At 30.3% G+C, this 22,749-nt stretch overlaps 1 protein-coding gene across 17 annotated transcripts in view; it reads right to left on the bottom strand.

Moving 5' to 3' along the window:
- Positions 1–22,749, bottom strand: part of LOC113518763 (modifier of mdg4) — a 362,824-nt gene that overhangs the window by 129,834 nt on the left and 210,241 nt on the right. Inside the window, exon 5 of one of the 17 annotated variants that reach the window (XM_052892517.1) lies at positions 13,075–13,295. The exons of 15 other annotated variants lie outside the window; for them this stretch is intronic. In XM_052892517.1, the coding sequence (XP_052748477.1) occupies positions 13,090–13,295 (206 nt within the window). In that variant the 3' untranslated portion in view covers positions 13,075–13,089. Of the gene's footprint in view, positions 1–13,074; positions 13,296–17,040; positions 17,274–22,749 lie in introns of those variants that run through there. One more of the 17 variants, XM_052892512.1, reaches the window with a different exon arrangement.

Here is a 22,749-nt window from a genome sequence, read left to right as displayed (position 1 = left end):
TTTTGCCGCCATCTTTCTTGTAATCGTAATAAACTAGAATAAAATAATTCAAAATTAGTAACATGGTCTGTATTATATATATATATTTTTTTTTATGTTACAAAGATGGCGATCAAGCATACAACTCTAATGGTAAACCGTCATTGTAGTCAATGGACACCTGCAACACTAGAGAACGTAATGTAAATAGATCAATGTAATATTTAATTAATTATTTACTTTAATAACTTAGTAATATTTTGCATCTTCCTTCGTCATGTGTACGATTAAAGAATGAAACTCATTCTCTGCTTGTGTTCTTATAATCTTATAGGAGTCCTTATCACTGGTTATTTATTTAAAATTTTGTTTGATTCCGCTCCCATTAGTATGTGTGTGACGGCCAACACTCGAAGATTGACCACCACTATTACTATCAGAAGTTCCACAACCTTCCATATTAGCCATCAATCTCCGACTGTCATTTCGTTCACGCACGTCTTGCGATTCGTGTTTCGATTATATTTTTCTATCGAAATACAATTTACATCAATTTAAGGCAAATGGCAATTCGTATCTGGCATCCCTGAAAATTTTTTAAAAATCGTTCGATTTGTTTATGTGAGTGTTATAAATGCTACTTACTATATAGGTTATAACCTAAAATAAATAAACATTTAAAAAAAAATTAAAACAATGATTGCACACTTTATTTGAAAATATAACAAGTGAGTGTTTGAGACTTTGTCATAGCGATGCGCAACTTTACTAATCCGACTAGGTACTAATTATTCGATTCACCAAATCATTCGTATTATTTGAATGGTTTTCAAATCATTCGACTACTAATGTCGTCCGACTTAGTAGTCGGACATTACTAATAATTAGTAGGACGACATTAGTAGTATCATTTATCAATATGTAATTAATTGTTACGTACATTGGAAAGAAAAATAGTTGGCCGTTGTTTGGTAACATATATAGTCGGCCACGGTATTTTTCCCCCTCACAACTACTGTTCGACTATTGTTGTAACAGTAGTAACGGCAAAAGGGAATGAACTTAATAGTAGATTAGATAGAATAACTTGTTACTAATTAGTAAAACGATTCGAATAAGAAAATTATTATATTACTAATTTAGTAGTCGAATTATGAAATTAGTTATTACTAATTATTCGGAAAACAAAATCATTCGAATCGCGCATCGCTACTTTTTCATATAAATTGCTTTATTAACAATCAGCAATCTCATGGTTGTGTTCTTTAATCGCATTGATAATAACATCGTTCTGAGTGCGTAGTTTGGCTCGACACCCAAACTTTTTTCTACTACACCTCCACGAAGTGCTGCGGCCCGCTGTTTGTCTCTCTTTGTAGTAACGCTGGCCATAAAATATTAATATTTTATTGCCAGTTTTGGGATTTTCCACAAATCTTACGCCTGCAGTAAAATGTTTAACGTGATTTTCTTATTTTAAATATTTTATCTATATAAAATTTTCTTTATTTTCATACAAACATTTAGTACAGTTACAATTCATGATTTGTTTTGAAATAAGGACAGTACTAGTAACTTTATATATCTACATCGACCTTACCTAATACTTACGACTGTGAAAATATGAATAGCATAGATAAAAAAAAGATTTTTTTTTAATTAGATTATTTAAACGTAAACTTTTTACATATAATGACATTTATAGTTTTTTATAGAAAAGAAAATTTATAAACAATTTAAATAGAAACAAAAATACATACAATACTTCAAGTCAACAGACGGCATTTTTATTTACAATTAATATAATATAATTAATAAATAATACCTATATACAACAAGAACCAGCACATCTTTACAAACATAGCTAAACGCATAATTTTTGAATTTATCGTATGAAAACCAATCTGTACATCAAATATATATATATACTCATAATTTTACAAAAAGTAATACGACTAGTAATGAAAAAATTGTAAAAGTTTCAATTGAAAAATGCCTGACTGACAAAATTTACACAGTATGTTATTAAGCTAAATCTAAGACAATTTATAGTTTACAGAAATTGTGAAAACTTATCCCCCAAACGAGTAAAACTGAAACTTTTTCAAGCTCTTCATTGTCAAAAAAAAATTACAAGTGCAGATTATACTTCGCAATAGATTACGTAAAAAAAAACATACGTAAATGCTCTCTCTACCTATTTCTCTTTCGCCTCGCCTTATTCCAATTCATTTGAGATCGCCAATCCTCGTCAATCTTCGCCAAACCTATAGGTTTGAATAAAAGTTATTCTAAAAATATTTCTTGATCGGATGGTGATGATCAGTAACTCGGACGACAACATCATCATAAGTGATGACGACACTTTTACAGCCCATGTTCCTTTTTATACACCGCCATGTCACCCTTTTATCGTTGACGTGGTCTTTAGAATATCTCTGCCCACACATCACTAGCGCTTTATTCCCATGCCGCGTAGTAACGAAGTATGTATCTGAAAATATAAAACTAATCTAAGAAACGGTAATAACTCCGCCTATTGCCGATTTTTTTATGGATGCAAATGGAGCTGCCGAAGTGATAGGTTAGTGAGAGATGATAGATGAGAATGAAATCAGGTTAGTTACGAATTCATCAGACTAAAGCATAAAGATCAATCTGAGATAAATTGACTGAATGAATGACGCTTGGATTTCGATTTGCTTGCCGAAACATGGACAACCCATAACTATAAATACAGAAACACTCTCTTCAAATCATAATCTCTCTTAAATAAATTAATTAAAATGGGTAATACAATTCTTGGAGACAATAAAAATAGCTATTTTAATCATGCTCATATTTTAATTTTTCTTTGTCCAAGTTAAATAATAACGAATAATAAATAAATTTTAAAACAGTGTAATAAAAAAGTATATATTTTCTTCTTCTTCTAATGATTATGGTTAGTGACCCGAACAACAGTATTGTCGTAAGTGATTGCCATGGCTTTGCAACCCACGTTCCTTTTTATACATCGCCACGACACTCTCTTATTATTGCAACGATCTTTGGAATATCTGTGGTCACCGAGCACTAGTGCCTTATTCCCTTGTCGCGTGGTAACGAAGTAGCTACCTGGAAAAAAAAAAACTTTAACTAGTCAATCTAAGAGATTAAGAAAGATGGAGACATAAATTTTATTTATTGCAAAACCTCCTTCCTTTCCCGTAGGTGTCGTAAAAGGCGACTAAGAGAACTTAATGATTGAAGGATAAGCAGTAATCGCACTTAAAACATCACCAAACGGTAACTGCGTTTGTCAACCTGACTGCCAAGCGTGACAACTAGTGGCAAAACTCCCCTTATGGGGAGACCTATATTCAGCAGCGAACAGTGAACGATTAATATGATTATGACGATGAGTCAAGGAATTTTTGGTTATACATAATAATATTTGTTATATTAAGTTTTCTCTTCAGGGTTGGTAACGCTAACGCGACAGCCCTAGTGTTGCAGGCATCCATAGGCTACAGTGACCGTTTACCATTATATCTGTAGGCTTGTTTGCCACCTTTTTGGCCTAAAAAATGGCATACAGTCATCATCTTCCTACCCTTATCCCAATCATTTGGGGTCGGCGTAATATGATTTTATACATATTACAAAAAGATTTGGTTTTTAGTTTTACCACCGGCCACCTGCCTGACGTCAACCCTCTTTGGGCATACAGTATTATAAATAATTATAGCTAACATAAAAAAAATTAAATTGTATTGTTACCTAAAGTATACGTAAATTATTGTTTTGTTTATTAATTAACTAGCGTAGTACGTTAAAACAATTATACACTATGTATAAAAAGATAACATTTTTAATAATAAATCAGTATACAACAATTATTAGGAGACCTAATAAAGATAATAAAAAATATTCATTTTTATTACAACACATTATGACAACCATAATATTAAAAAAAAAAATCTCAATGATTATGTTCAGTGAATCGTGCGACCGTATCATCAATGGTGATGACGATAGCTTTGCAACCTGTGTTTTTCTTAATACACCGCCATGACACCCTGTTGTTGCTGCCATGGTTCTTGCTATATTTATGCCCACCCATCACTAATGCTTTATTACCATGCCTCGTGGTAACGAAGTATGTATCTGAAAAAATAAATAACTAATTAACAAGACCAATGTATTATATATATACTCGTATATATATTTCGTTATGTCTATGGTACTGCACATATCTATAGCCGACGTTTATCACTCTCCATCAGGTGTTTTGATGGGTGAAAATGGTATGGTAACCCCGCCTGTGCTAACGGGATACGCTGGCGGAGCACTAGTGAAGGGTGATAGATGAAAATTAAAACAGGCCAGTTAGCCTATCATGATGAATTCATCAGAAATTAATGATAGTTTCCAGGGGGTACCGCGAGGAGGTCGACCTGGTTAGGTATATTGCTAGCAATGGGATTTCCAGTCTCCATTACTAACAATCCCTTTCCCCCACTTCTCCATCAGGTGGGCCATCAAGGTGACAACTTGCTATTCTAATATTCTATAGGACATAAAAAAAAGCCATGACGTGGGATTCTTCGAAAAGAGCTTAAAAAGACGAGGTACGATTTTAATATTGGAAGTATTCATAGAGTACAGTGACCGTTTATTATCACACGGGTCGTATGTTTATTTGCCACCATAATAGTATAAGAAAATATTTTCTAAAAGTCAGAGGTATTCATTATTTTGATTTAGCTTGCCCTTTTTTGAAGCAATTTTGCAAGCAAAACAGTGTACACTGTAAAGATTACATATAATACAATAAACATTGCGACTGATTTTAAATTACCTTAAAATACTATTATAGTACTTTCTTGTTATACCAATTATTTTTTTACACAACTTAGAATGGCAAACAAAGTGACGGCTATGTTGAGTAGATTTTTTTTACATATAAAACACTTTAAAAGTGGCAAAACAGATTATTTTTATTTATAAATGGAACTGCTAAACCGATCTTGATATTTTAATATAATAAGATAAAAAGAATTTTCCTAAACGATTTATAAATCACGGAGTTCTAAGGTTACTAAGGTTATTTTCTGTTTTTTAGACTCTGTAACACACTAGTTATTGAAGTCGCTGGCGGAAGACCAAAAAAAAAAAAAACAATTTTATAAATATAACTAAATTGAATTCTCAAATTAATTATTACAATAATAAGTGTCTTCAGATCGATGTGTGATCCGTAAGTGAAGTTATATAAAATCAAACATAAAGAAAATGGGTATTTTTGCTGCGGGAATTGAAATGCTGACTCGACGCAGGTGTCTTTCTCGGTAGCGCACCTTCTTGCGTCATGCTAGGTGGTCCGATCCGATCACCGTTGAGGGTGTGTCGTAATACTTGATAGGTATCTACCATAACACACTTGTAAATATAAAACTTGCACAATAATAAAAATGTATAATACAAGTTTCTCTATCTTTATTTATTCATTAAAAACAAAATTAAGAAAAGAATTAAAAACAAATAACAGCTCTTTATAATACAAAACAAACGACACATTTTTTTTTACATATACACCGATAGAGTATTGACAATAAAATTTTTTTTTATTTATATATTCTTTATTTACCACATTATCAAACAAGTCTGGTACAAAAGGCGGACTTAATACTATATAGTATTCTCTCCCAATCAATCAATCTTCTTTTGGCAAAACAGAAATGTAAGTATGCGATGAAAAATTGAAAATTATTGTAGATAAACAATTACACGTACGTATCCATATTGATTTACAAATCATAACACATACAAATAAACATAAATGAATACATTAAACAAATATTACTTACATATACAAATATATATATTTGATAATTTTTATGATATATCATACAACATACATAGGTACAAATATAAATATACATACATACTTATAAATTATATTCTATAATACAAATATAATATCGTTGTGACAAAGATCACAGGTGATGATGATGAACATGATGAATTGCTTTCACAGCTTCTTCAAAAGATATAAATAAAATAAATATATAGTTCACAATCAAGACATAAGCAATGGTATCTATAAGACACACAAGCTGTTTGATATTATATTTTATCTACGAGTACATAAGGTTTTAAATTTATTCAGAATATCTCGAAACATGTCAAGACTGTGATAGATTTCATTATATTCACGACAATCTCTTATAAGGAAACTATTTAAGCAATACCTGGTCTACATAATGACAATGAAAATAAAGTATGGAACGACTAAATCTTACGTTAAGTTTGAGGACATAAAAGTCCATCCGAATCCAATAAATTATTAAAAAAATTTAACTAAAATGTTTAATCTATTAAGAACGTCTCTAAAATGATATACATATATATGATAATCATTAACATAATCATCATAATCATGTACATTAATACGGTACGCGGAAACGCAATGCAGTACTACCCCTCACTGGATGGAGGGACGACCTCAAATGCATTGCAGAGTCAGTGGATGCAAGTTAGCTCAGGGCCGTTCCTTATGACATTCGATGAGAAGGTCTGCGTTCAGTAGTTGACAGATAACAGCTGATACGATGATGATAATGTACATTTTTGTCTACTGGTGATTATTATGCTTAGTGAAACGAATGACTTTATCGTTGAAGGTGATGACAACAGCTCTGCAACCGAGGTTCTTCTTCACACATCGCCACGCCACCCTATTCTTGCCATGATCTTTGAAATATTTATATCCATTCATTATTAGTGCTTTATTACCAAGCCGTGTGGTAACATAGTATATATCTAAAAAAATTAATTAATTAATCAGAAAGCAAGATATGTAAGAGTAATAAAGTCTTTGGCACTATCTTCATGCTAAGTCCCTTGTGGGATTAGCATCCCACAAGGGACTTAGCATGATATATTAATAATATATATTAATAATTATTATATATATTAATAATTTGAGAGATAGTTATATTTTGAAACTAACCATAAAGTTATGAAATAATTAAAAATATATAAGAATTTATAACCAAATTAATATCTCACTATCCTATTAATACATGTAAAAGTTGAGGCCATATATTAGAAAAGAATAGATTCTATATCGGCGCCATATGGCGATATACGATTACGATAACGGTTACAAATCCGCTTGCCAGGCTTAGCAACTACTGGCAAACCCCCCGGGAGATGGAGGGGGTAAGGGATTGTCAGTAATGGGGTCTAATAGCTCCATTACTAGCAATATACGCTCCCCCTGGAAACCATCATATTAAATTCTTGTCGAATTCAACATGGTGGGCCAAATAACCTGCATTCATTCTCACCTATCATCTTCCACTGGTGCCTCGTCGGTGTATACCTATAGCGCGGGCGGGGTTACCAATCCATTTTCACCCATTAAAAAAAATACCCCCGGGGGAGGATATGTTTAGCAGTAGACAGTTAAAGGTTGATATGACGATGATGGGAAAGATTGTAAGACGTTTGTTACTCGATCACAATTAAACAGCTAAACAAATTTTACTAAAATTTGATACATAAATAGATCATGTCCTAAATTAACATAGTAATTATTATTCGTAGACATTGCTTATACCTTTTGTATGAAAATATAGGATTTTAATTCTTAATGTTCGTTTCTTAAATAGATATTGAAGAAAACAAAGTTACATTACTTCCTTATTTTTATTCTTTCAGAGTACATAAAAATATGGAACTATATATTAATAGAGATCTCATATAAAGAAAAAAACAATCTAAGTATCTGTAGTAGAATTCAGGAAAAACGAGTGTATAACGTTTTACTTTTTGACTAATAGATGGCATTCTCAGAACATTTAGTAGTTACTCATCGGTACAATTTTTTTCTGTACCGTTTAATTTCAATACATCTTGAGGAATCTTACCCCCTATCATACGATCAATTGGAGCGTGTTATGCATAAAAGAGACATTACCTATGAAATCAATAACATTTGACTATTTTCTGCATAACTAAATCCAGTTATTATAAATCCATGATAGAGGATTAAAATTTTCAACTTCCAGTAATTTTGAAGCAAAATAGGACACACCATCCTCCGTACAAAATCTCTGTCCTCTTCATTGGTATATTGTTTAGTTATGGTTATGGTCATCCTTGTATCGCATAATAACATTTCCCATTGTAATAACACAAGACTTGCATCCCCGTGATCTTTGACTGCACCGCCAGTACACCCTGTCATATTCATATTTCCTATGTCTGGTGAATCTTTGTCCGTTAAGAAGTAAGACGCGCTGCCCGGTACGACGCGATAGAACGAACGTTGCCTTATAATCTGAAATACATGGAAATCATCATCATAAAATAAAGAGATCTTAACCAAGATATTACCTAAATTTACCTGTAATATTTCAGTGTCAAGTGAAAGGTTTCCAATCTTAATTTAATTAAATTTCGAACATTTGCACCTCAATCTTCTATCTTTCGATGGTTCTTTTTAAGTGTAAATCGTTTTTGAGACCCTTTAATACATAGAACAAAGAGTAATCTATGATATTCCATAAATGTGCCATTTCCCGTGTAGCGTTCTTTTAGAAGGTAGTTAATTTCCTTATGTATGTATTAGTGCGCATGCGCGTGCTTGAGAGCGCATGTGCGTGCGTGTATGTGAGAAAGAAAATATAATAAAATAAATCTATGGAAGAAAACAAATATTCTCGCTTTATAAAAATTAAGTCGTTATAAATAATTAACCAACAATTATTAGCAGTAATAACTTGTGTACTTATAAGTTCTATTTCATAAGTAAACAGTGAGCTAATATGAAGAAAACACGAACAACTTATCAAATGGCATCACGATGATAGATACCTAATTAAAACATAAAAATCCCAGATCGATATAGATTCTAAGAAAGAAAATTTCTACATTACTGTTATATTTGCAAAATTTTTAAAAATTACATCCCAAATAAAACAATAAAATGTATTCATACGTTTTGATGATGTATTTGTTCCGTAGTACTAAAAATATTTATATTTATATATAACTCTAATTAGAATTCTCTATTCAACAATTATATAAATAATCCATTCAATTTTGTACTATGACACTGACAATACTCAATGTAGACAAACCTACTCGTTTTTGTATTCTTGCTCTTATTCCTTGCTCTGATTTATTTTAGTATAAATCCACCACCATTTTTTATACTATCTGAAATGACAGTAGAGCTGTCGACCCATCTGACAGAAAGTGGCAACCATTGTTTATATGAACATTACCATGGACACCACATAATACAACAACATCAATAGTACTCATCATGAGTTTGGTTAGATTTAAAATTTTATATGCTCCCATGCAGGAGAAACTTATTGAGGGTGATTGTGGTCATGTTTACCGTGTATAACCTCATTATCAACGGTGCAAGCAGAAGCTTTGCATCCGTCATTTCGTCTAATACACCGCCAGAAAATTTTCCCGTAACTCTCTCGATGTTTGCTGAATCTATTCCCGTTTATCATTAAGACTATTTGACCGCGACGTGAAGGCATAAAGAATACTGCTCCTAAAAGAAAGTAACTTAAATAATAACTCCTTTAATAAATATTTAATAAAAATTATAAATATGTATTATATAAACATTGAAACTACTACAAATAGAATGAAAGAAAATAATTATAATTACCCAAACTAATTTATCAATACTTCAATACTCGTTGATAAAAAAGACGTATTATTTTTAAAATTTATGTTCATTTTTATCCGATCTGTATGTGCATATGTAACGGGATTTTTATGAACTCACTGTATTTTATCGTTTCACAGTTTTATTTTTACTTTATCTGAAAGTCTTCTTCAGGAGACATTTGGCCTCGCACTCGTCGGAAACGATAAAAAGACAACGAGTTCATTAATTCCCCATTACATATGTACATAGACAAAAAAGAAGTATTATTATATAATAGCGCATATTTAAACAAATAAATAAAAGCTTTTAATGCATACCCTCCTGCGTTCAGGAATGCTATATTAGATTAAAAAATTTGTCCAGCCAACTATTCGATTAATATATGAATATGTTCAATGCATTCCACTGGGTTGAATGCGTTTCTAATCATAATATAACATAAAAAGAATACTACCAGAAGCCAAATTTTGTAAGGTCTTTTATTAACGTTATTAAATCAGTCGTAAACGTTATAACTGAATAGTAGAATAATAAAAAGTAAAAATTAAAAGTAAGTGAAAATTAAACGTAACACAATAATTAAAATAATGTAAATTCATTTTAAAAATTCAGAATATATATATACAAGACCCCTTTTTTTATTATTTTAACAGATTCCATTTATAACGATCGTAACGAAATATTGAGAAGTAGAATCGAACTACGTAAATAATGGAACAACAATGATTTCAGTACTATTGGAATATACATTACGTATTGCATATATAAACAGGATACAAATTAATCAATTATGATCAAATAAACTATCAGAACTTCATCTTTTTTTATACTACTATGCTGACAAATAAGTATAGGACTCGTCTGATGGTAAACCGGGTTACCGTAACCTATGGACGCCTATAACACCAGTGATGGAGAAACCTTAATACACACTTTTTGAAGATCCCATGCTGTAGTCTCTAGGGAAAGTTTCGGCAGAAAGGTCATCTGATACACTACGAGATATTTAATAGTCTCCGGAAGTTGCATATACGCATAAGGCAAGTTATAAAAGTGAATGCTTCAAAAAATATATGCAAGCGTAGAGACCTCTAAAGAGAAAGTATTCAGTTATTTTTACCTAGAGTTGTTGTATGTTTATCATACATTTTATCTAAACTAAGAAAGAGGAAAATTTGTTTGTAATCTGAAAAAATACATAACTGATTTTAAAAATTCTTTCACCTGTATAAAGTTACATTATCATCGAGTAACAAAGGCTATATTTATTAAAAAAAAACTGTGAAGATAAGGCGGGTCGTTGGTTAATTATACATTACGTACTATGGTTTGTAATGGTTATGTACATTGTTTTGCCGAACAATCACTTCTTCAATGGAAGTAGCCGTCGCTTTACAACCTTTGGATCTTTTAACGCATCGCCAAAATGTTCTACCTCGTTTTTCTAAATTCTTGTTGAACCTGTAACCATCTATTGTTAGAGTGTAGCCTCGACTCGTGTATAGAAACGATGCACATCCTAGAAAAAATTACAATATTAAATATCTCATAACAGAATAATATCACATAAAAGAATATATATTAACACACATACGCACGCACACACGGTACCGTATTATGCTTTTTTGTTCCCTTGTTTTTTATGTTTGTCACCACATAACTTCGTCAATTTGAAAATATCTTTTATCTAAAAGGATGAACTTACAGATTAGTTCTATAGAAATGTTACAAAAATCGGTTAAGTAGTTTAGTTTTTAAATAAAAATAACTTATTTTGTTACAATTAAAGTCTAATATTTTACGGAATACAATCTTAAATTATATCCCAAAGACCGCAAGTACATAGGAAATGAAAAAGAATAATTATATTAGAAAATCTTCGTTTTGACATACTTATGCCAATAGACCAATTCACCGAACCTTTTTATTAGATACAATATATCCACAATCGATCGTATTATGTTCTAGCTCAAATCTACAAGTTTCCGGAATGTCTCACCGCTATGAATGGTTCCAATAGAATTTAAACAAATAATTACAAATTAACTTTGATTTTAATTTAACATATGTATGTATAACAAAATATATCTTTATTAACTATATCTTAATAATCCAAATATATTATCTAACTATGAAATAATCCAAATATAAAATATTTGAACGTTCTGTACATAAGGAATGATGAAGTGAATGATAGCTTTATAGCATGATGCAGATTATAGCTGACATTTTGAAAAGTTATTAAAATAAAATACTCGTTTTGAACTTTACTGCAACACAGAATGATATCGATTTTATCGTAACGATATAATAGGAAAGAAGAATATATTTTTCCGAAACGATATCACGAACATCTTTAACACAACTTTGTCGTAACTATGAACGGAAATTTAAAAGTTTTCATATTTATCATCTTTTATATATTAACAATTAAATGGGCTCTCATTTTATATCCTATTAAATCCTATGGTGCTACAGTAAATGATAAATACTCCAAATGTGTGTGATCTTTGTTCTGCAAATCATATAATTATCATAATAACCTTGTAAAGTGTAATTCGTGTTGTCTACAGTCTTTTGTCGTTTATTTATTTATAATTAGCTTTTAACCGCTACTTCGTCAGCGTAATTAGGATATATTATCCTGTCCTCCATGCTATCCATCCAATAACATGTGTATATCGATATTCATAACAATCACATGAGTCGTGAAGTGGTTACAAATAATATAACTCATTACTACATTTATAATATTTATAAGAACGGTTGAGAATGGTTGTGTACATTATTGAGCCTTATTACCACATCTTTTATGGTACTAGCTGTAGCCTTACAGTGTGCATTCCTCTCCACACATCTCCAGAATACCTTTTCGCCTCTATCTTGATTCTTATAAAATCTGTAACCACCTATCACCAGGATCCGGTGTCCTCGAAGTGACGGCAGGTAAAACACGTCTTCTGTAATCATAATTTTAAACATTATGATACGTACATTTTCCAATTTCCATGTAACTTCGAATGACAAACAATTGGACGACCCACCTGATATAAAGTATATACAGTATGTTAACTAACGTAGCCTATTCCTCAAAACTGGTGTTAGTATTCATTAAAAGGATAAAAAAAAAATTCTTGAAAAAAATTATACTGCCAAAAATTTACAAAAAAATAAAATTCTGATAACGATCCCATTACTATTTTTAATAAATAGATAACAATTTATATATATATATATATATATATATATATATATATATATATATATATATATATATATATATATATATATATATATATATATATATATATATAAATATTACTTATATTAATTACAATAAAAAAAATAAAAACAGAATATAATCTACATTTAAACAATAATAATCACTATGTATATATTTAATAACTCTTCTTCAATTACTATTCAGGTTTAGAATGATTATGGACGTTATAAAGTCGAACTACTACATTATTATTAGTACTAACTTTAGCCTTACAATGAGTCTTTTTTGCGTATCCACAGCGCCAAAATACTTTACTATCAACTTCCTGGTTTTTGTGGAATCTAAAACCATCAATAATTAGCACCCAATTTCCACGTTTCGATGGAACGAAGAACACCTTATCTAAAAAACAAAATTTCAATTTTAAAAACATTATACTGATTTAAAAGTCAACAAGTTCATTGTATCTTGTAAAAATATACCAATAAACGAACAAGACGTCTGATATGCATGTTACATTGAAAGTATTTGTACAAATAAATTTTGTTCGCAATAAGCAGTCATTTCTATAATAAAAAAATCGACCACTTCAATCGTCTCAAAATTTAAATGCGACCAATGCTACAGTAAACCCTAACGATTTCTAAAAAAAATATTAAAATCTGTTGGGATTCCATGTAATAGCTTAACATATTATAGTTATTTCCTCCTATTAAAATGCATAAAAAAATTCAACATAATTTATTCGTATAACATTTTTTCCCCCATTTTCATCACAACATGGTATTGTGAAACATGTAAGTAATTTTCATCGGCAACCAATTGATTGTTAAGAATATTAACATTATTATTTGGTCATTGTTTACAAGCATCCATTATACAATTATTCTTATGAACTTTCTAGCAAAATATGCAACTAACTTTTTATTCAATTAAAATATTATATTTTGACTGTATTTTACAAATTTACCAATAAACTAACATTTCACACCTCTCTCGAAAACAATATTTGATAGTTCTATTTATTCAACTAATAAAATAAATATTAAATTTTTCAATAACAGGTAGATACATCATGTACATGTTTTATATAATGGAATCCAATTTATTAAATTGTAATAATATAAATTGATCCTTCATACAAATCAAATCTACTAATCATGATTCAAATTTCTATTTTGTATTATATGAGCTAAATTAGTACAAACCAATAATTGCAACAACCCATTACGAGTAATTAAAAATTCTATACTATAAAATGGATGGACGGCCACATTACAGGGTGAATATTTACCGCAAATATGCTTATAAGAACACGTAAATGACTAAGGTTTATGTTCAGTTACATGAGCATGCTCAGGGTTTAATACTCACCCTAACCGAGGGTTTTTACAAAGTACTTATCGCAAACATATTTCTATGTTTAAATTATATTTATCGACAAACACTACGACAAAAACCATGGTCGTGACATCCACCTATATTTTATACGTGTATCACACAACACCGTGGTCATGACATCCATCCATATTTTATACATGTATCACACAACACCGTGGTCGTGACATCCATCCATATTTTATAAATGTATCACACAACATGCATAAAACTTTGTATAAACTCTCTACACACATTCCATGGAAATACGATGTCATGTACATGTTATAAACAAAACAATCCAATTTAAATTAATTCAATTCGCAATTTTTTTTTAATTTAAAATATTCGAAAATAGAATATACAATTTCTAGAAAATACACAACAGAAATTTATGTACGTATCATTACAAATCTACCTAAAAGAATCTATATAGGTCTGTCTGATCTACAACCTATTCCCTAGAAACTGCTTTAACATATGGATGAGTTTTAACCATAAACAAAATCTCCCAATGTAACAAATAATGTTATTGGAAATTTTTGTATTATTAATAGGGAGGCAAACAGTGATCCACCTGATAGAAAGTAGCTTCTTGAAGAATAAAGGAGGTTATATTAACCTGCTCGTTATTCATTTTATCTGCAAATCATGCAATATACTCATACATTCCAATTTCAATATCTTGTTTATAAATTTTACAGCTTTTACTTATCTGGCCTAAGATGGTTGTGCACGTTCATTAGACGAGTGACAACATCATTGACCGTCGTGGCTGCACCGGTACACCCACGAGTTCTCTTTACACACCTCCAGGACACTCTACCCCCTTTACCGGATTCTATTTTATTGAATCGGAACCCGTCTATCATTAACACACGATGATGATCACCACGAGTTGATGGCAGGTAGAATACAGTTTCTAGAAAATATAACATTACATTCATTAATCCATTATTAGAGATAATACGCAGATATTTTCGAGCTATGTTTATTTTCTAGAAACTGCATTTACTTTGGATAAGTATTAGTGATTTTGTAACAAATTTGATATTATTTTATATATTCATGTACATAACATGTATAATACAAACCAATTTTAATCTGTAAATTCTTCTTCTATTCTGCCTTTAATTAATAAAATCTTAAAAGATTAATTACTACGTTGTTTGTAATCGTTTCGATGCAACTATACCCACGTTCAATACTTCATGCAATTTATCTCTTTTATTTAATTTTTTATTGTATCTGAGCTTGTCTATTATTAAAACACAATAATGGTAGCCAGGAATCTATAACAGAAAAAATGCAGTGTCTAGAAAACACAATATAAGAACAAATGTAAGTGTAAGCTAATTACTTAACTAAAAGAAATCTACACGAATTACACCCGTTTCCTATCGTTTCAGTTTAGAATATTAACTCACGTGAGAAACTTCTGTACAAAATCAAGTAAATACTCGTAGATTCTACAGCCCAACTCGAACTATGAGTATTATAGTATCTTAGTCGAGTGACGAGATTTTTCAAAAATACTTTACAAGAATTAATATTAATTAAAATTATGATGTGCACGTAAGTTTTCTGGCATTCGACTTAAACTGCTAAAACTTTTCAAAGATTGCTTAAAATTCTGTAGACTTTGTCATTAAACAAATTGCTATGTTGTAGAATTGTGATCTGTCCTATATTAAAAGGACTGTCCTTTTTTTAGTATAAAGACACGCAATTGCGATAATTAAATACAGAATAAAATATGGGAATCCATGAGTTTGTGTGTTATTTCCCCAAGTAACATAAATTTTGTTAAATTTAAACTTTCGTGTTGTTGACGCATATTTTAAATATACCATTGGGATTAAGGTTGATACATACATATATGAACTACATGAAAGATTGTAATTAAAATAGATATTAATTCTGATAAAATAGATATAAAATTATCACGGAAGTAATTATTTCAATTTAAATAAAAATCTGTACACATTAATTAAAATGTCACGTAATAAAATAAAAATAGATTATTATTATAAAACAATACTGTATTGGTATCTATACATAATCTAAACCCCATATTTTTAAACCAGTTGCTTCATAAAGAATTATCTTAAATCAAGAAATGGCGAATAGCAGACACACATCAGGTGTCAACTTAGTATAAAATATAAATCTTAAAAAACATAATATATTAATTCTGTTATAAATTTTAAAATAATATTACAAAGATTTTTTTATACACTTGCTTAAGTTAACAAGTCGTAAATTTTAAATAAATATTAATTTATATAAAACTTATCAACGGAAATTTAATGAACTCACTCATTCGGAAGTCATCTTAATAAGCACCGTACTGACCCTCAAGAAAATAATTGTCATAGTCGCTCAACTGGTGACCTCTTGGTATATCTTACGCATCGATAAGCATAAATAAATAGTAATAATAAATTAGGCTCGCGCTCGGGTTTTTTTTATACCACTGAGGTGGCAAACAAGCACACGGCCCACCTGATGGTAAGTGGTTACCGCAGCCTATGAACACCTGCAATATCAGAGGTATTACGCACGCGTCGCCGACACTGAAGAAACCTCTTTATCCGGGTTACGGCCGTTCGAGACAAAGGATCCCGGATAGTCCCGAAACTAGGCGAGTTTACTTAAAATTACACGTAATTTAAACCGGTAGTTATTACATAAAAATAAATAAATAGTCCTTTAAATTCCCGTCAATCAATTATATGTTAACATATATAAGAAAATAAGATTATTAAAAAAAATACGTATAATTTTACAATATAAATTTAGGCACGATCTCTACTTCATGATTATGAGTGTTGTTACAGCGTATAACCACATCCTCTTGAGTGCACGCAGTGGCCTTACATCCGTTGTATACTCTCTTCACACATCCCCAGAAAATTTTGCTCCGCTTCTCTTGATTTTTATTAAATCTGTACCCGTTTATTACGAGGACCCGTTGACCGCGAATGGACGGTTGGAAGTACACTAAAAACATATAACATTTTAACAACTCTAATTACTGTTAGGGGCACAAATCAACGCCCATAAACGAGCGAGCCAATTCAGAAATGTTAATTTCTAAACTGTCTCAACCGTGAATTGAACTTAGGTCCAGATCCATAATGCAATTTGCAATTATGTCATGAATCGTACCTTTACTGCGTAATAGATTAAAAAGACAACAACAGAAGTTCGTTAATACGGCATTAATAACATATCTTGATGAAAATAAAAAGAAAATTACAACTAAAAATATATTTATTAAAATATTTGAAATAAATAACACATTTGAGTTTATGTACAAATTTAAAAACAATTTTATGGTACATAGAAAGAAGACGTTTGATGGCTAGATTATAAACACCTAGATGGAGTGTTGAATTTAAAAAAACGTCTCAAAAACAGCCTATTGGTGATTAACGCAGAATTTCTTTAAAACAAGACAAAACGTACATATTTTTGGTAACGATAACAATAATTATAATATTATATAACATTAATAACTCCGTTCAAACACACAATATATAAATGCGTTAGTCTACTAGCTTTATGATACAAACTCACTCATAAAAGAATAAAAATTATAGGCTATTTTTGACAAATCGTTTGTAGAAACACACTCTGTCTAAATGTTATTAATCTATGAAATATATTAACCTTTTTATCGCCACAACAACGATGTCCGATTTATCCAACATTTTTTATTATTATAAAAAACAACTGCCGATTATATTAAATATAATATTTAGTATTAATTATTTATTACACAGTAATAAAATATAGACAAAATATAGAACAAAATTCAAAATATTTTAAAGTTACTTAAACATTATTGAAACATAATTTCAATAATGCACAGTGTAAACGAATGTAAATGAAACCAAATAAATGCTTTGACCAGCGAAACAGGTTAAGTATTTATTATAAATATTTGTAGAAAAATAACAATTTTTCTTCGTCATCATCATATCAGCCGTTAACTGTCCACTGCTGGACATAGGCCTTCACCATAAGGGTTTTGCCAATAGCCACCATGCTTGACAGGTGGGTTAGCAACCGTAGTTAGACTTTGATAATGTTATAAGAAAGGCGCTGCTGATCTCAGCCATTAAATTCTCTTATATATATATATATATATATATATATATATATATATATATATATATATATATATATATATATATATATAAAATTGTCAAAAATGTAGCGGTCAAAAGGTTAAACAGTTCCGTCTTCACATTCCGCCATCGGTAGCCTCAAAAATGATTATGGTTGTTATTGACTCGAACGACGAACTCATTAATGGTAGTCGCATTGGCTTTACACCCATAAGTTCTCTTAACACAGCGCCAGTACCGCCGCCAATGGTTCACACCTTTATTTTCACGATCCTTATTGAACCTATAACCATCTATTAGCAGAACCCGTTGACCCCGTGACGACGGTAAGAATAGCGCATTGACTGTAAAATAAAAAGTCTATAAGTAACTAACATGAATAGTGAGATTGATAATTAAAATGAAACTTAAAATGTCAATATCATAAGGTTTTATTTTGCATAGCTTAGTTAATTACCTAGCTTCGAAAAGCAGTCTCTGGTCATTATCTGGCAGAAGGAATTAATTTAATTTTATATTAAATTATTTAAAAAATAAACTCAAATGCTCATATGTATTAAAACTAATAAAAAAATCTTTAATTCAAGGCCAGAATCGTCACCATCATCATTACAGCCCATCTACCGTCCATTGGTTAATTTTTGCAACATTTTTTATGCAACTTAGAATAGCAAACAAACTAATGGCCCATCTGATTAAAAGTGGTATCTGTCGCCTATATACATGAACAGTACTATGGATATAACAGAGTATACTGTGTCGCCCATGACACCCTTTATACATTGCCATTCCTGAGAACTAAGGTATAATCTCCTTCAGACTTGCATGACCAAGTTAGCATAAAATTATGTAATCAGACAAACTGCAGTAGCATAAAAGATCTGTAAACATGTATCTTTTATAACATACCAAACACGCATACGGTTCGCCTGATGGTAAGCAGTCACCGTAGCTAGATAGATACGATACTGAAGAATATTTGGTCTTAAATATTTCATTGTCATTCTTATTTCTGTAACCAGATTATTTAGGTAAAAATATTCCTTCCGTTAACTGTTACATACCTTATACCTTTACTCAATAATAATTTTATCTATCTAATTAAAATATTTTTTGGTAATAATAAATAAATAAAATAATTAATAACGAATTAATTTATTAACATGTCACAATCCATACATCTATACATGTACATCGGTTACATATAATCTAAATCGGTTAATGTAATAATGTAATGTAATAATGTAATGTAATTTATATCAAAGTACAAAACGAATGAAACGAATCCTAACTCAAATCGAGATGAACCAACAATATTTCTTATTGAAATTAAATAAATAATATAAAAATATTAAATAAATAAATAATATATTAAACAATTCAAATTTTTACAGTAATCTCTCGAACAATTTCTGATAATTTTAGAAGTAATTATAGAACATATATTACGCATGATTGTGATCATGATTATATTGTATTATGGTTTTGTTTACAGTGATGACTGTAGCTTTACATCCGATTCGCCTACGTTTAGAGCAACGCCACGTGTCCTTCGTGGACTGCCCTTGATGATGATCTCTGTGGTACTTGTAATGATCGACATACATAACTTCACGACCATATGATGTAAATCCAAACTGTACAGATCCTGAAATAAATTCAACTTATTAAAAAATAAAATATGTATTTTGATATATTCCTAATGCAAAAAAATCAGTACAAATGATTTTTAAATAATTAAAGATGGTGTCCCTCAAAAAACCGAATGTGAAAAAGCAGTTATTTTGATCTATCCTACCGAACCGATTTTAACCCTTCTTTGCATAATGGTGGAAATTTCCATCATAACATTGAATGCCCAAAAATATATAAAAGAACGTGTTCACTTTAAGTTGATCGTGTCTGGATAACTTTTTAATGTCCATAGCAGAAAAAAAAAGATAGCTGTCAAATTTAGTTTTTTAACCATTTTTCCTTTAATTTTGAACATGAATTATATCACCTTGATTTATTTTACCAATAAAAAGAAATCATGCAAAGAAGGGTCAACAAAATTTCTATGGGACTAATTTGTAAGTACCTCCTTCCAAATTAAAAAAGAATCTTCCAAATCGATTTAGAACTGAAGAAGTTATGAGGTAACAAACCTAAAAAAATACAACCGAATTTAAAATTTCTATTGAAGTCGGTTGAAAAAGTTCTTTGTATGGATAACGTAAACTTACAAACAATTCAAAAGTGATTATTATTGGATTTTGAAATAAATAAAGTGTTTAAATTTAAAACATGTGTTACTCTTATCATTCTATTTATTATAAATATCATGCAAGTTAATACAAACTATAAACTGCAGCAATAAGTGCATTTTTATTTATTTATTTAAATAACTTCATTGACCAAAATAAAATAAGGTACAAAAAGCGGACATAATGCTATTAGCATTGTTTACTAGTCAACCTTATGTAAGTGTATGTTTCCTTTTTATTTTTAAGAGAATTAAAATGTTTTTAGTACTGAATTAAACAGAGCCAATTCTATTTTCTTTCCTTTCTTATACTTTCCTTTTTGCTTTATCCCTTTTTTCCTTTTTCTTTTTCTTAGTTGTGATTATGGAAACCAGCTAATCGGACGACCTTGTCATCCACACTAATCACGTTCGCTGTACATCTGGTCTGTCTACGCTTAGAACACCGCCACTCCACCTTTTGTCCAACCTCGCGTTCTTTGAGAAATTTAAAATCATTTACCATCAAAACTATTTTTCCTCGGCTTGACTCCAAAAACTGAAATACTGTAAATAACTTATTTATTCAATTAGATGGATATTTTCAATTACAAAGGTTGCAATGACGGAATTGACGGATTTTAAATATTTATGATAAAAATTCTTAAATTAAAAAAGAAGTGACAAACAGAGTCCTTGGTAGTACTAATCTCTACTTATAATTCATTTGAGACAAATAAAAAAAATGTAAAAGAAAACCTAATCCTATTACTAAAAAACGATAAAATAAAAAGAACTCAAGAAACAGGAAAACAGGAAAAATGAAATAATAATTCTGTTAATATTTAGATCGTGGGATATATTCCACTTATGGATATACAATTAATTAAGTAATATGGACACGTATTCAGTCTCTAATAGAGAATAATCAATATTATTTAAAATTTCTATGACAACGGTTAGGAACATTGCAGTTACGAACATTTAATTTAAAAGTAAAAATAAAAGAAACAAAAAGAGAATGAGTTAAAAACAATCACTTTTTACCTCATATATAAACAACAGAATATAATTTGAGAAATTTTATTCTAATGAGGTTTCATTTAGGTAGCTACATTTACAATAAATCTAATAATATTGTACTTTCATTACTACTCGTATCTTTGATTTATATATTTACTTATTAAGTTATTACTATTTTGTAAATATTTATAAATAAACTAATATTCCTTATGGCAGTCTATGGGGAAGCCTATGTTCAGCAGTGGACAGATAATGGCTGAGATGATGATGATAAAGCTAAAATTACTAGTATAAGTAACAGCATATCTTTTTTTTACAGTCGCTTACATATAGTCGCTTGTTTCAAAAGGACGGGTTAAAACGAATCATATTAATAAACTGAATAATATTAGTACTTCCTTTTTTATGATCAGAGATCTAAAATCATAAATTCTTCGGGATCTTTTCCACAGAACTAAGTATATAAAGTATCCTATTTATGTTAATTTAGGATATAGCCCACCGGTACACTAAACTCCATTCAGATCCTTCTAGCCGTTTAAGCGTGACTACTTCCAAACATCTATTACATTTCCTATCCTCAAATGAAGATGGCTCTGTGTTATAAGACACTGGGCAGCAAATATTTGAAAGCAAACACTAGTCAATTTGGAAAAGTCCATTTTTTTCTTATTTCGGACGAACGATCAAATTAGTAACGAGGAGGACCTGCTTAGGATTAAGGAAAAGAGACAAAAGGAACTATTGAGATCAGAAGGGAAAAAATGTTAGGACAGCAGCTGCTCCCTTAAAACAACACCAAAGCCTAACTGCGGTTGCCGACCTGGCGGCCAAGCGGCAACTATTAGCAACACCCTCCTTATGTGGGACTCCTATGACCAACAGTAGACAGTTAACGACTGATATAATAATAATAAAAACGTGTCCACCACTATACGGCATACTTGCTCGTGTACTAACATTTTCTGCTTATGTAGTAGTAGCCATGGATTACGCTGTTGCTGATTGTATGATTTGTATGAAACTTAATAAGTGTGCACTATGATCTACTTCACACTTATCAAAAACATAGAACTTTTTGGAATGTTATGGAGAT

This window comes from Galleria mellonella, unplaced genomic scaffold, assembly GCF_026898425.1.
Source record: "Galleria mellonella isolate WM207_F2 unplaced genomic scaffold, CSIRO_AGI_GalMel_v1 utg159, whole genome shotgun sequence".
Lineage (NCBI taxonomy): Eukaryota > Metazoa > Arthropoda > Insecta > Lepidoptera > Pyralidae > Galleria > Galleria mellonella.
Note: the sequence above shows the minus strand (reverse complement) of the source record. Positions and strands in the feature narration are given on the sequence as shown.